This window comes from Myxocyprinus asiaticus, chromosome 19, assembly GCF_019703515.2.
Source record: "Myxocyprinus asiaticus isolate MX2 ecotype Aquarium Trade chromosome 19, UBuf_Myxa_2, whole genome shotgun sequence".
Classification (NCBI taxonomy): domain Eukaryota; kingdom Metazoa; phylum Chordata; class Actinopteri; order Cypriniformes; family Catostomidae; genus Myxocyprinus; species Myxocyprinus asiaticus.
In genome coordinates, this window is record NC_059362.1 from 32021932 (window position 1) to 32035976 (window position 14045).

General features: G+C 38.5%; 1 protein-coding gene across 1 annotated transcript in view; it reads right to left on the reverse strand.

Moving 5' to 3' along the window:
* Positions 1–2464: 2464 nt before the first annotated feature.
* foxo3b (forkhead box O3b) overlaps positions 2465–14045 on the reverse strand; it is a 48710-nt gene continuing 37129 nt past the window's right edge. Inside the window, exons 3-4 of the mRNA XM_051645713.1 lie at positions 5953–7385; positions 2465–5709 (exon numbers count right to left, since the gene is read on the reverse strand). Of these exons, the coding sequence (XP_051501673.1) occupies positions 5967–7385 (1419 nt within the window). The 3' untranslated portion in view covers positions 2465–5709; positions 5953–5966. The remainder of the gene's footprint in view (positions 5710–5952; positions 7386–14045) is intronic.

Genomic DNA, 14045 nt, shown 5'->3' on the forward strand with positions numbered 1-14045 from the left:
CCAGGGTTTGTTGATTCAAATTGTGTTGCACTGCTTAATTTTAAATATGGTTTAACAAATCACAGATTAAAATTTTAGCCTGTTATTTAAACCTCAATCTGCGATTAATTTTGTCTGCCATGATGGATTCTGAACCTAACTGTAGATCTTTAGTAAAGGGGCTGATCAAGCAGGTTGAGAAAATATCACAGCAGTCTGAACAATATCAGAAGCCTTAACATATAGCAGAAAAATTTAAGAAACAAAAGACAGATAATATAAAACAATACACAAGTGGTTTTATTATGACTTATTCTATCATTATGGCTGACACAGACTAATTTTAAATGATGCTTAGTTGTCCCTTTATATTTTATTCACCCTGGAAATAATGTATACTAAATATACTTACATGGGGGTTGGAAATGTAAAGATAAAATATAATTTGATTTCAGTGACACACAGTGTTGAGTGTCACTAAAGTTAAAGGTGATATTTCATTATAGTGACACGCCACTGTGTTGTGTGCAGAAGAACTTGGTTTGCAATGGGCTGTTCTGTCAAATTTAGCCTAAACAGACAGGTTTAGTGAGCTTGCTCACGTGCACACACACACACACACACACACACACACACACACACGTTGGTGCGGCTATCCTTATGAGGACTCTCCATAGACATAATGATTTTTATACTGTATGAACTATAGATTCTATCCCCTAACCCTAACCCTAACCCTACCCCTAAACCTAACCCTCACAAAAAACTTTCTGCATTTTTACATTTTCAATAAAACATCGTTTAGTATGTTTTTTAAAGCGATTTGAATAATGAGGACACTAGAAATGTCCTCATAAACCACATTTATAGCATAATACCCTTGTAATTACCAGTTTGTAACCTAAAAAAAAAGTCCTCGTAAACCACCCAAACCCGCCCACACACACACCAACAAGAACCAAGCTCTGTCATTATTAAATATTAGATTTGTCATTATAGTGTACTAATAAACAGAAAACACTCTTCTTTCAGTGTGTACAGGCTGATTACCAGCAGTACATGAATTAGCAAACATAAAGCACACTGACATCATGGCCTGGATTTTCATTTGGTATTACAATAAGATTTATCTTAAACCTAATAAATTTTGCTTAGGAAGATAACCTTGTTACAGATTTGCTTTATGAGTTAGCATGCTGTACCCACAGCAAACACCACACCTTGAATACACACACACACACAGACACACACACACACACACACACACACACACACACACACTCACTCACTCACTCATTCACGCCACTGATCCACAGTATTGGCACATCAGATTTGCCCTTAAGAGTTATGTAACAACCCTTGACCTTTGGGTGCTGTGGATAGTGAGTGTGTCTGCGTTTCAGTGGGACAGGTGGGGAATTCCAGACATTTCTTATAGCTCTGTCAGGGAGAGACAGTCAACGCTCTCATATAACTTGTACATATAAGACATTTGTTAAATATTTTATTGGCATGTACACAACATTTGCTTTAAAATTAAACTGGACATCTTTATGGACATTAAACTTTGTACTTGTAACACTCTGGGAGTGCATTCACTCGTACCAAAATCAAATGATTCAGCTTTAACTGAAGTCTTTAAGTCTTTTAAGTCTTCAGGGAATGAAATACAATTTTTCAAACATATTAATTCTTAAAGAACACAGCAAAGTCATGCCTGTTGTTTTAAACAGTCAATGAAAATACTGTAAGCCCACAGTCTTCAAACTGGGAGGGGCGCCTTCCCAGGGGGGTGCCAGAGCATGTCAGGGGAGGCACGGAGATTGATGATAAATTCACCAAGTGAAATCAAAACATACATTAATAAATACTATAAAAATGTATTGTGATGGTAAATGAAAATTATTGGCTTAACAGACCATAGTCCAGCTTAATACACCATAGCTTTTTGACATTATAATACTGTTGTGTATGTCGTGAACGCATGCATATCATGCGAGAGCCCATCCGTGTACAAGTTGTGCGAGCGCAAATCTCTCCACTCGCATGCGGACGTCCCGGGCTCTCATTAAAAAACTTTTTTTAAAGCAACACAGCTCTGACTTTGTTTATTCATACACATATTCTGCCTCTGTAGACGTGTTATATCAAGAGAGAAAAGATACCAGAGTTTGAGTAATCTACTCGCCATTTGGCCGGCAACATTTTTTGTTGGAAATGCAGCATAATACAAGGTTAAATTCGTATTGTAAGAATGATAGGCTATTGTGATGCTCGCTGATGATGTAAGTGGATGATGTAAGTGGGGGGTGGGTGGTTAGGTAAGCCAACATTCAAAAACATACGTAGTGCAACAGAATTTGTGAATTTCAAACAAAAGACATAACATATCCTATAAGGAAGCTGTGATAGAAATCCATCACATTGGGACTTGTTGGAAGATTAATTAGAATAAAAATGTTAAATAACTTACAGCACACATATATATAGCTCAACCAAGCTTTATTTACATGTGCACCATTTCTTTTACAAACTTGATTACAATTCAAATTGGAGTACACAGGAAAAAATACCCACAAACATCTAGTAGAGAAGCCATATGACTATAAGATAAAGGGGTCAAAGAGCAAAGGTAGGCAAATAAGCGGTAGAAGATGAAGGAGGAAGGCTACACTCAAGATAATAAGATGCAGTATTAGTGGTATTTGCTGAATATCACCAAAGGTATACTAAATAACACCTGTAATGTTTTAAGGATGTGACTGGTTGTAAATGGGAAGACAGGTCTCTGTCTCTGTCTTATTTGGAAAAAGGAGATGTAAGCTTACATGCAAGGCCGTTTTTGAGACAATTACAATATTTGGGGTCTCTGAATCAATTTACAAGGTTCAGCTGTCTTCTATGGATGACTTTTCAATCTATGAATTTATTGCATATTAGATAATGTAAGTTACAGTGTGAGTGTGTCTGGAAAACTGAATAAATATGATGAAGGAAGAAGCTGTAGGGTGTGGGTATATCATGCTATAAACCAGGGGTGTCAAACACATGGCTTGCGAGATGATTTGAGGAAAAAAAATTATTATGCTAAAAAACACATTCATTTATTGTATCCATGTGATGAACCCATGTACTTATTCTACTTTTGTCCTACAGCAAGATTAAGAAAACGATTTAAATGGTTGTGCTGCATGTTATAGCTTGCATCTACCAAAGTGGTAGAACTTTCATTAGTAACTCACGCATATGCATGAGTTTACTGGATCTGTGGGTGGCAAAACTGTCTCAGGGCAACCCACTTTATTTTCCTACAATTTGTGTGAGTTGCTTATGGCAATAACGACAAACATAGACAGGTACGGAAAATATTGGGGTATGAATGAATTTCTCAATTGTTTCCAAGTCTCCACTAAATAGTTATTAGACAAGCTATGATAAATTAATACTGATTCAGTGCTGTCAGAATGAGAAGAAGACCTGTAATTTAAATGGTTGAAATAGTTAATTACAAAATTAAAATTATTACCAATTTTGTATATATATATGTAATTGAAAGGCCTTTGGTGATTGAAGTTTGTAAATTCCATGTGCTACATTTAGTTTTACCCCAATATTAATGATTAAATCAGCATAAAAGTTGATTCTGGATCGTATTAGCTCAAAAAGATCATGTATTGTGCATGCACTCTCCATGTGTACACCAAGATTTGTCAAATTAAAAAGAAAAAAAATCAGCCACATAAGGTGACATTTTGTATGATCCGGCCCATGACCTAAAATGAGTTTGGCACCCCTGTTATAAACCATATCTGTCCAACTCCCAATGTAAAAATGACATAAATTTTGTTCAATACATGAAGTTTGAAAGATATATCTGCACTATCACTACATTACACAAGTATAGCAGGATGTATACATATATATGCATTTCACATGATGCATATGTACATTTACATGCGTGCGTGCATACATGGATGTATGCAGTGAAGGGTAACCCTCTTTAAAGAGACAAAAACACAGAACATCAGAATTTGTACATGATTTGTGATAATAGTAGAGCACAATGGAGAAAAAAATTAATAAAGTGACAACCCCCCATAAACATATCAATTAACTGACAAACACAGGATGGATTCCTGTTGTTTCATCTTCCTGCTTTAGAAGACTGTTGTTCGTGTACAAATGTTCATAAAACATATTAAAATTGAATACAGCCAGGTTGCAGTAAATTCAAGAGGAGGCCCTGATGTTGAAATGGAGACCCCACTCTCCCCTGAGCAATAGTGATGCATTTAGCAAACAGGGACTGAAAAGTCCCCAAATTTCACTGTGTTTTGTGATTTTGGCTGCCAGCATCTCCTACATTTTCAAGTAATTTGGCAATATACAAAAGATAGCTTATTGTTTTGCTCAGTAAAGATGGCTTCCAGAGGAAAGGCCCATCTACCTATGAATGCTGCCATAATGCTAATTGCTAATGATAATCATTTATGCTATGTCCTTGTGGCCAGGGAAACACAGATGGCCTTAATAAAGTACAGGGCTGAACACTGATAATTTAGCACCTGGTATGGCATGAAAATGTCCACAAATGCAAGTAAATATTTATTTATTCATTACTTTTGGCTACATTTAAATGCAAAAAGTCCAGACATAACTTTGCTGGCTAAATAAGATGCCTCCACCTGACAAGCTTTCAATGTACCACTCTTTTTTTTTTTTTTTTTTACAGTTACAGACATCACACACAAGTAATTACTCCTTATATGGTTATATTCTGTCACAAAAACTTATGTATGTTGTTATGAGGCAACTATATTTCAGACTGGGAACTAACTACTGTATGGTAACAGTGAATTAAAAATAAAAGCACAGGATGAAGTGCTCTATATTAATCCACCTGAGCTGAAATGTTCCAGGTTAAAGCTGAAGTATGTAATTTCTGCGCCTCCAAACGGAATTGCAAAAATAAACTTTGTTTTCCAAACAGCTTTCTGAATACGTTTGTCAAACAAAGAAAGATTCCCACCCCCAACTCACACTGTTGGTTGAGTAACAGTGTTGGGTCTAAGCGGGTTGCTCAAAACAAAGGAACAATTTTCCTAGCGCAACAAAAACAGTGTTTACAGTTTTCGAGAAAATTAACCTTTGAATGGCTTACTAATATTTGTCTCTCCATATTAAGCTGGGATAGGAGAAAGTATTTAAACAGAAAAAGTTACATACTTCAGCTTTAACTCTCGACCTTTTAACTGTATTCTTATATTGATCAATGACAACACAGTTAGTGCATAGAAGATGACAAAACTAACCAATCATTTATGTTAGGGAAAACAGAGGAAGAATATAGAGAACCCAACCAAGGAAACTACTTTTATCAATGATAGTAGTTACTACAGGCCTTTTAAATGACTTCACTAACAATGGGATTCCTTTCAAACATTGCATGATGTTGCATAATGATCTGTCAGTTCACTGTTAGTTTGTGTCTCTCCATTGGGCTGTCTATTGTTATAGTCTTGGTCTGCTGAACTGTAGGTGAAGTTCTTCAGGATGTTGCAATCAGGTAGACCTGTAAACAGGCATATCATCCAGTGCTTGCCGCAGACAACAAACTTGGCAAAGGATACTTCAAGTCTGTGTTGGATGGGTTTTTGTGCAGGTTTTTTTTTGTTTTTGTTTTTTGTAGTTGTTATTCTTTTATTTGTTGTTTTCTTTGCAGTTCGGAGCCTAGACCATAGAGAGAAATTTAAGTAATGCTCTGAGTAAAATAAATGTAATAACAAAAACAGTACAGGTTTTGTACAGTACAACACAACACAATCATTCAGTAATCTAAAAAGACAATTTTATTGTGACTTTTAGTTATTCATGTCTGTCACTCTCTCAGTTCTTAATAGTAATATATATGTATTTAATTGCCTTTCTGTTTATCCATTACATGGACAGCTATGACTTTGCATTTTTGCTCACCTATGTGACAGCTGTCAGCCGGGTATCCAACTTTGATTGGACTGCTTTGTCCCGGTGAAGTTTCCCACAGGATTCAGACTAACAGCATTTTGCACCAATGCATCAAAGTTAAAATCCAGTCCATCAGAGTCCATTAGTTCTGAGCGGATTATCGAATCCACATCACAATCCAGACTCCCATTAAAAATGTCTAGGTCCAAGTCTGAGGGAAAACGGTCTGTTCCTGAGGGGTGACAGATCCCCATCCCAATACTTCCATTCAGCCCAGAGTAAAGTGAAGTCTCAGTCATCAACATGGAGGGTTGTGGCTGGAGGTGCTGCTTCGCAGAGACTAAATTATTAGCATCATTAGCAAGACTTTGCACCCTGTTGTTGGAGAGGGAACGCAAAGAACCCTTGGCACTGGACCCCTGATGATGTTGCTTGTTCTGGAAAAGGCTACTTCGTCCATTTAGCACAGAACTAAATGATGACATCATGGGATCATTACGGAGCATAAGGCCATTGCGGAGGCGGGAGTTCTGAGAGGTGACTGCAGCACTGGCCTGTGATATGAGTGGGTCTGACTGCGTCATCATGACATCACTATGACTGTGAGAGACCAAGGAATCAGAGTTCAGCAGCTCTTGAAGAGAGTTCCCAAAACAAGAAATACTAGAGAATGTCGTTTGCTTGTTTTCCTGGATGGTTTGCATGGGTGACTGACGTAGCCCTCCTGTCGAAGGCAGGATGATACTGAATCCTCCACTGTTGTTGCCCACAGTTTGGGATGAAGTGGAGCTAGGAGGAGATGCTGTGTTTTTGGATCCAAAACTGAAAGCAGAAGACCCTTGAACTGCCTGTACTTGTGTGGTGATGTTGTCCAACAGATCGTCCATTAGGTTGTCAGCCTCATTGAGATTCATTGTGCCAGTCAGGTCAGCTAGCCCTGGAAGTTCAGCTGGGCAGGTTTTGGAGTTGGACGAGGAGGATGAGGGAGGAGAGAGGCTGCTGGGGCTGGAGTAGAGCATTGGGGAAAGGGGTGGGCCATCTGGGACATCATCAAGCTCTGGGTTGGCCAGAATGGGTGACAGACGTCCACTCACGGTGCTAGCATTGGAGTTTGTTCGCGAGCGAAAGTCAGTCCAACAGGTTTCCAGTTCATCACTGCTCCGGGAAGTGGGACTTCCTGGCCACTTGGAAAGACCTCCACCAGATACATTCTCCAGCGAACCCTCTTGGGCAGCCTGCAATGCTGCCTTTTTCTTGGCCGCACGCCCTCGTGCACTCTTCGTGTATTTGTTACCATTGTCCATGGAGACTGCACGTCGCCTTGGTGCTTTGCCTCCCCGCCCCCCTTCAGGATTGATCATCCACCAAGAGCTCTTTCCAGTTCCCTCATTCTGTACACGGATGAAACGGCTATGCAAGGACAGATTATGCCGGATGGAGTTCTAGAGAGAGAGAGCAAACAGAGACCACAGAAAACAGGTGTTTATGAATCAGTTACCAACACATGATTCAGGAAATAATCACTTGGTTTAAATTTTATTACATTTATCTGGTCCTTCTTTTTTAAACATTACTGTCTGATACTTCTTAAGTGACTTTTAGAACTTCCACCTCTTTTTACCTCCTCAGATCTTCCTTCATTTTTACTCTCACACAAACAGACACTCTCAATCATAGCTTACATCTCACGTCTTGTGTTCAGCTAGAACTGCAGGTGTTACATAAGTCAGCTTTGTTGAGAAAACACATGAAGATCTATACAAATCATACAGACCATTGATGTAGCACACAAGGGACCAAAATAATGCTCCTTTCATGGAAACCTAACTCATCTGAAGAACAGGTACTTTTCAGTACTAGTGAATAGGAAACCAGTGGAAAATTTATGCCATTGTGCATTAAGCGTACAATGTGATCTCCAGAGGCTGAGATAGCACAGAGTGCTGTGTAACTATAGTAACTTAGCAGAGGAAACATTTTATAGCCAGTAACCTTGGAAGAACAGAGGGGTTGCATTTTCTAAAATCTGTTTTTACCCCATGTAGGCTGAATAGGGCTATACTTCTTTTTTCACAGAACAATGGTGATAAATGCTATATATTGATATTATTCTATACATTCTAAATTCTAAAAGTGCTAAATATTTAAAAGTTTATTTTTTTTTAATGAAAAGGCATGCAGAAAACGCCTCTATTACTGGTCAGATATCACCAAAATAGGTGCCATGAAATATCGCAGCTGTCTTTGTAACAGTCCTAGGCTCGGTAAACAGTGGGGGAAAATATGTCCACAGGCCGCGGTCAGATTGTTTGTTCAGCCAATCAGAAAACTTTCTGCCTGTCAATCATTGTGTGCATTTACAGGAAAGCCAATATACAGTATGTTCATATAAGTGCCGGTACATTGTCCTGGTCCTGTGAAACGCTCAGGGTCGGATGGCAAAATGCTCAGGGAGACCCTCCACCCTCCATCTGCTCCAACACAACAGCCTCTAGTGTTTGTGTGTGTGTGTGCTTTCTTTGGAGTGCGAGAGGCGTGGCTAATTCATCGGCTAGTCTGGTGGAAGTTCCAGAATGGCTAAAATCGCTTGCAGCACCTTTAACAAACTAATTAATGTAACTATCAGTTTAAGTAAGAGATTCAGCTTAGTTCATGTTCTTGTTCACCCAGTGAACACATTTCATGCTCAACCAAAGTTCCTGTATCATTACAAGACTTACAAGATGTGTGTGTTTGTGTGTATCTGTTGAGCTAAGATGAGCGATGCCACAGATACTGGTGTTTACAGTGCCAAGTCTCTCAAGAGTTTAATGACATAATGTTTGTGTGCATGAGCATGTGTGAGGGAAAAGAGGTGGAAGGGTATGACTAAAACCTCAATAAAGCATCATGTTGTGAATGAAGTCATTAAGAACTATTCATTTTCTTACTCCGCTTGCTTGGTAGCTCTAAACGAACTTATGCTATTAACATCAAACACATTTTCTCCTTTCTTCCACTACTGTCTTGCCTTCAGTTTCAAATCAATGCTTGTTTATCTTTATTACATAACCCTTTTCTATTTAAGGCCCTCAGGTGAAAAGCTTATTATTTTGTTTATAAGTAGTTTAATATTGAGTGTGTGTGTTGATTGCCAATGCCTCAGTGCTTATTCTGATAGCAACACTAGCCATCTTAAAGTAACTCCATAGCCCTGCACTACCATAAAATATAGTTAAGCATGCAGAAGCGGCAAAGGGCTTGGATTCATAGCCCCCTTCCCATTACAGCATTTGCACATCTAAATGACATATTTGTGCAGGTAACCCTCAGCTAAAAAAACAAACAAAGAAACTTATCCTTACACAGTATATCTTCAATAAAATGCTCACTATGCTTCACATATTATGAGATGCAAAAGTGCATACACATTACTAACCTTATAATTATCCTCTCAAAACACATACCCCCACAAAGCTCATCCTTTCACCTTGAAACTAATGACGTACTAACAAATTCCCTTTTTTTAATCCTAAAACGATTACATCAAATCTAAACAACACCAGTTTTACCTGTTATGTTTATATTTCACCCATGTTTTGTGTAAATGTCAAATCAGTATGAATGTGTATGAACTCTGTGTGTGTGTGTGTGTGTGTGTTGGGGAGGTTGTTAACCGAGCGCCCAGCTGCACACTGAATCTCTATGGAACACAAAGACCTTTTTGTCCGTCAGCAACATGTGGTAACAGTCCATCAATGTCAGCAGTCACGCAAAGGCACACGCAACTATGCCTTTACTCACATTCTTTTTCTGCATGAGAGATGTGGAGGAGTGAGCCTGTTTTGGTTATCTGGAGCTCTCTGTGAATGTTATTGCACTCTGGCTTGTAATTGTTTTGATGTTAGGAAGACAGCTGAATCAGTGTGTGGAAGTGGGGGCATGGTTTAGCGCTGGCTTGTAAATGGAGAGCGAGATCAGGAGATGAGAACAGTAAGGATCATCACCTGTCAATGATTGTCTCTAACAGCTGTTTGTCATTGCAGTGAGAGTTGGAGACGGATTAAAGGGTGAGCCAGACACCAGTGAGGGGAGAGAGCTACCACGCGCCCACAGAGAGCAAAGTTTTGTTGAAAAATAAATACCTTTTTGTGTTGGAACTCGCCGACACCTGCTTCCTCCTTGCACCCCCATCATGAACTTGTTACACAGTGTTTTGTTTTAATTATTTGAAATGGACAGTTTAAATTGATTCACATTATGTCTAAGACTGTTTTTGTTACATGAAATTAAATCAGAGATCATATTAAAACATCGATTGTAACGTCTTAAAACTCTCACAAGTTCTGAAACAAGGAAGCATCGCAAAACCAGACAAATGACATGTCTTAAGGACACTTAATGACCAAATAAAAACGCAATAAAATCATTGTGATATACACAATTTTGCTTACATTTATATTGCCAGCAAAATCATTACAAATATATTCTGAACATTTGATATGTCGCCAAGCCCTTGTAAGGATCCAATGGCATATGTGTGGTACAAAAAAAAAAAAAGCAAAATCCTTACATGTGGTACTGAATGGAGTTCACATGCATCCCTTTTGAAAGCCAGAAAGTCAGTGAAGAAACTAAACCCTTTCTCTTATTTGTGTTCATATACCATGCCACATAACAAAAACAAAAAACAAACAAACAAAAAAAACAGGCAATTATAAACTCTTTCCCCTTCTGAGTATTGCCAAAAATTTCCAGGAATAATTTATAGAGTTATGTACCAAGTAAGCCAAGTATTGGCCTTCTAAGTAGGCTATTTGTTTCAAGTATGTGTCTTTGTCACCAAAAGGAAAGCAAACACAATTCAAAGCAAAATCCAATGTTTATGTATTTTGGAAAGGGCCAGACCAGGGGTAGTGAGAGAGTTAGAAAGGGACAGAATAAGTTAGAGAGAGTTTGGGAGGGGGAGAGTGAAAAGCGGGGGAGGCATAGAGTGAATGAAAGAGGGAGAGAGGGAGGGAGGGAGGGAGGGAGGGAGGGAGAGAGTATAGTGCACTTGAGCACAGTTTGGAAATAAACTGAGACCAGCCGCTGATACAGCAAAGGTGAGGGGAGATGGAGTTTATACTCACACCAGAGCTCAACAATAAGGACTGCCCAAGGCAGATGTGAGAGAGATTTGAGCCAGTTGCTAGAACTGTCACTTGACCTATTGGGCCAATGCTGCATTTATAACTTTAGTGCAAGCAGACAACAATTGAGAGAGCACAAAAAATGGAGCGAACACAATTTTCTAAACGAGCGAGCACATTATATACAGTATTTAGCATGCAGAGGCAGAGTCGCGTAGGCGCAAGAGCGTGCAGACAGACGAGCACTTAGCACTCTCTCCTAGAACTATCCTTGCTCTGTTCCAAGCAGCAGCATCAATTTCCAAAGGGTTGAAAATTACAAGAAAAAAAACCCACTTCATGAATTTCGGAGAAGGATTGCAAGTATTTTGCAAGTTTAATTATCCTCGTACATTCCATATTCATAGTGAGGGAAATTCCCTAATGTTTTTGTTTTAATATGTTGGTGAAAATTAGTAATCCACACATCGGAACACAAGAAATCAATAGTTTATTTCTGTTGGACTGTAAACCATTTTCTCTCTCCATGCATCTCTCTCATCATCTCCCTATGTGCAGCGTAGATGTCATTTAGCATGCATGTGCACTTGCAAAGGGACAGAGCGCTAATTTGTTCCCACAGTGAACCTTTAGAGATGAAGCACTGGATGAGGCGTAATTAAACTTTGTTCAACTCTGGTTATACATGTGGCTGGAAATCATGAGCTGCTCATTTTCCAAAATGTAAGCATACTGTACAAATAACAACTAGGTAATGTTTCAAAATGTGAACATTAATTCAACATGCTAATGTCGTTTGATATGAAAAGATGCAAAATCATTATGGGTATTAGTATTATCATACTGTTTAGCTGCAGGGTAAAGATTACTATTTAAAACAGTCTACTTCATATCATCTCATAGCACACCTGTTACATTTCTCATCTCTGGACTGTACAGGTATTTTCTTTCTGTGTATCAGTGAGTGTTGGTCTTGTTGTCTAATTTCATGTTTATATCAATTATATTATTCTTAATTCATATTAGGCCTATCTACCTACTGAATAGCCTAATACACGTCACAACCGATTTAGTAGCAAGGTCTCCTCACTCAGGAATTCATATGTTTATAATATTCAGCCAACAATCAAATCTTTCACTCAGAGACTAAACCTTTGAGCTTGGTTTGTGAAAACACTACTTATGGTCCAAAAGTTGATAGCATGACTAAACGGGTGACCGAAAACCCATCATCTGCTCCACTGAACTCTTCAATGAAACACATGTGTAAAGCTGAGGTTAATATGATGTATTTATGAATTCATATATGTAAAGCACTTATATGGGGTTACATAAAGCATAAAGCTGTAATTTATATCTATCTTGCAAATTATAAATAAGCTAAAATTTTGGGGGAAATTGTCTTAAAAACTTATATACAAATAAATATATATATATTTAGATTCGGACATATTTTTTAAAGCCATGATGGTAAAAACAGCTATTTTTCATTTTTGTTTTGGGGCCAGTGAAACTTTGAACCACTGTCCCGACTGGTCCAATAGAAAAATCTTAATGTTGAGCCCTGCACACACATGCAAGCACACAAACAAATCTTACACCCTCCCACCCTCACCTCATCCCATTCCCAGCTGCCTTGACTGCTGGAGAGAAGGAGAGAACATTCCATTCCATCCTACCAAAATGTGCATTTTCCGGTCAGCACAGGACGTTTCTACCCTTGTGTGTGCGTCTGTGTACAGAAGTGTGAATGTGTGTGACAGAAAGGGGAGAGAGAGTGTTTGTATATGAATCCACTGAAAACTGGAGTGGACTGCATGTGGAGTGGGGCTCCAGCTCTCTCTGAATGTACATTGTGTGTTTTCTGTTCTCTTATGTCTGTTATCTTCCTTCAGGGGTTCATACTGTATGTCACAGCAAACCATATACTGAAAGAATGTCCTTGGCTTGTTAAAAGTACTAAACGCACAAGTAATTAATATTAATGTTGAGGCCATGCATGACTAACCAGTTAGAAATGCATACATAATTGCATACACACAAGTGAAATCTATGAGAATATTTATTTCTTACATCCAGTAAAGTTATAGTTTTACATAGTACTGATAATTAAAGCAAATGTTTCCATAACATGATCCGTACAAAGCATGTTAAGCCCATAAGACTGCTCAAGCAGAGAGAGAGTGAGAGTGTGTGTGTGTGTGTATACATTGCCCAATGTTTATTCTGAGACTTCAGATCCAGGGGGTGGTGGCCTTCCCAGCCCACTCTGTTTAGCCAATCACAGAACTTGTACACAGACACACACACACCTATTGCATATCTGACCTCATAGTAGGTCAGTAAGTTTTATCTGCGCTGTCCAGCAAACGTACACACTCCTAACTGATTTTTTTTGCATTTCAACAGCATATTTATAACTTTTGCAAGCAAAAATACATACACAAGTTTACTCACTGACATTTGCACACAAGACACTACACAGCTTAGTCACCACTCATTACCACAGTCATTAGCATGTCACAGCCATCGACTCATATTATTCATGTTTTTGAGATGTTACAGACATTACAGCTGATTTTCTGTAAGCTGCTTTGGAACAATTGAGACCTCACAGTAATGCTCCTTTAGTAATAGTATTAGGGGACAGGACAACACTATCAGTGCCGTGGGTACAGTCAGGCCCATTATCAAGCCCTTGTCATTTGCCAAAGAACCATATCCCATCCTTTCAACTCTGCCAACGTAAACAATTAAAATGGAGCGGGGAAATGAAAAAGGGATTAAGGGTGCTGTTAAATAGGGAGAATTTTAAACCCATATTTTTCACTGCTGGAATTCTTTTATTTGGTAAACTGCAGCAGCATGCAAATGTCTCCATAAATTATTTTAATAAATGAAAATATAATTCTTTTAATTTTCTTAAAGGAACGTTCCAGTTTCACAAGTAAAGCTCAATCAACAGCATTTATGATATAATGTTGATTACCA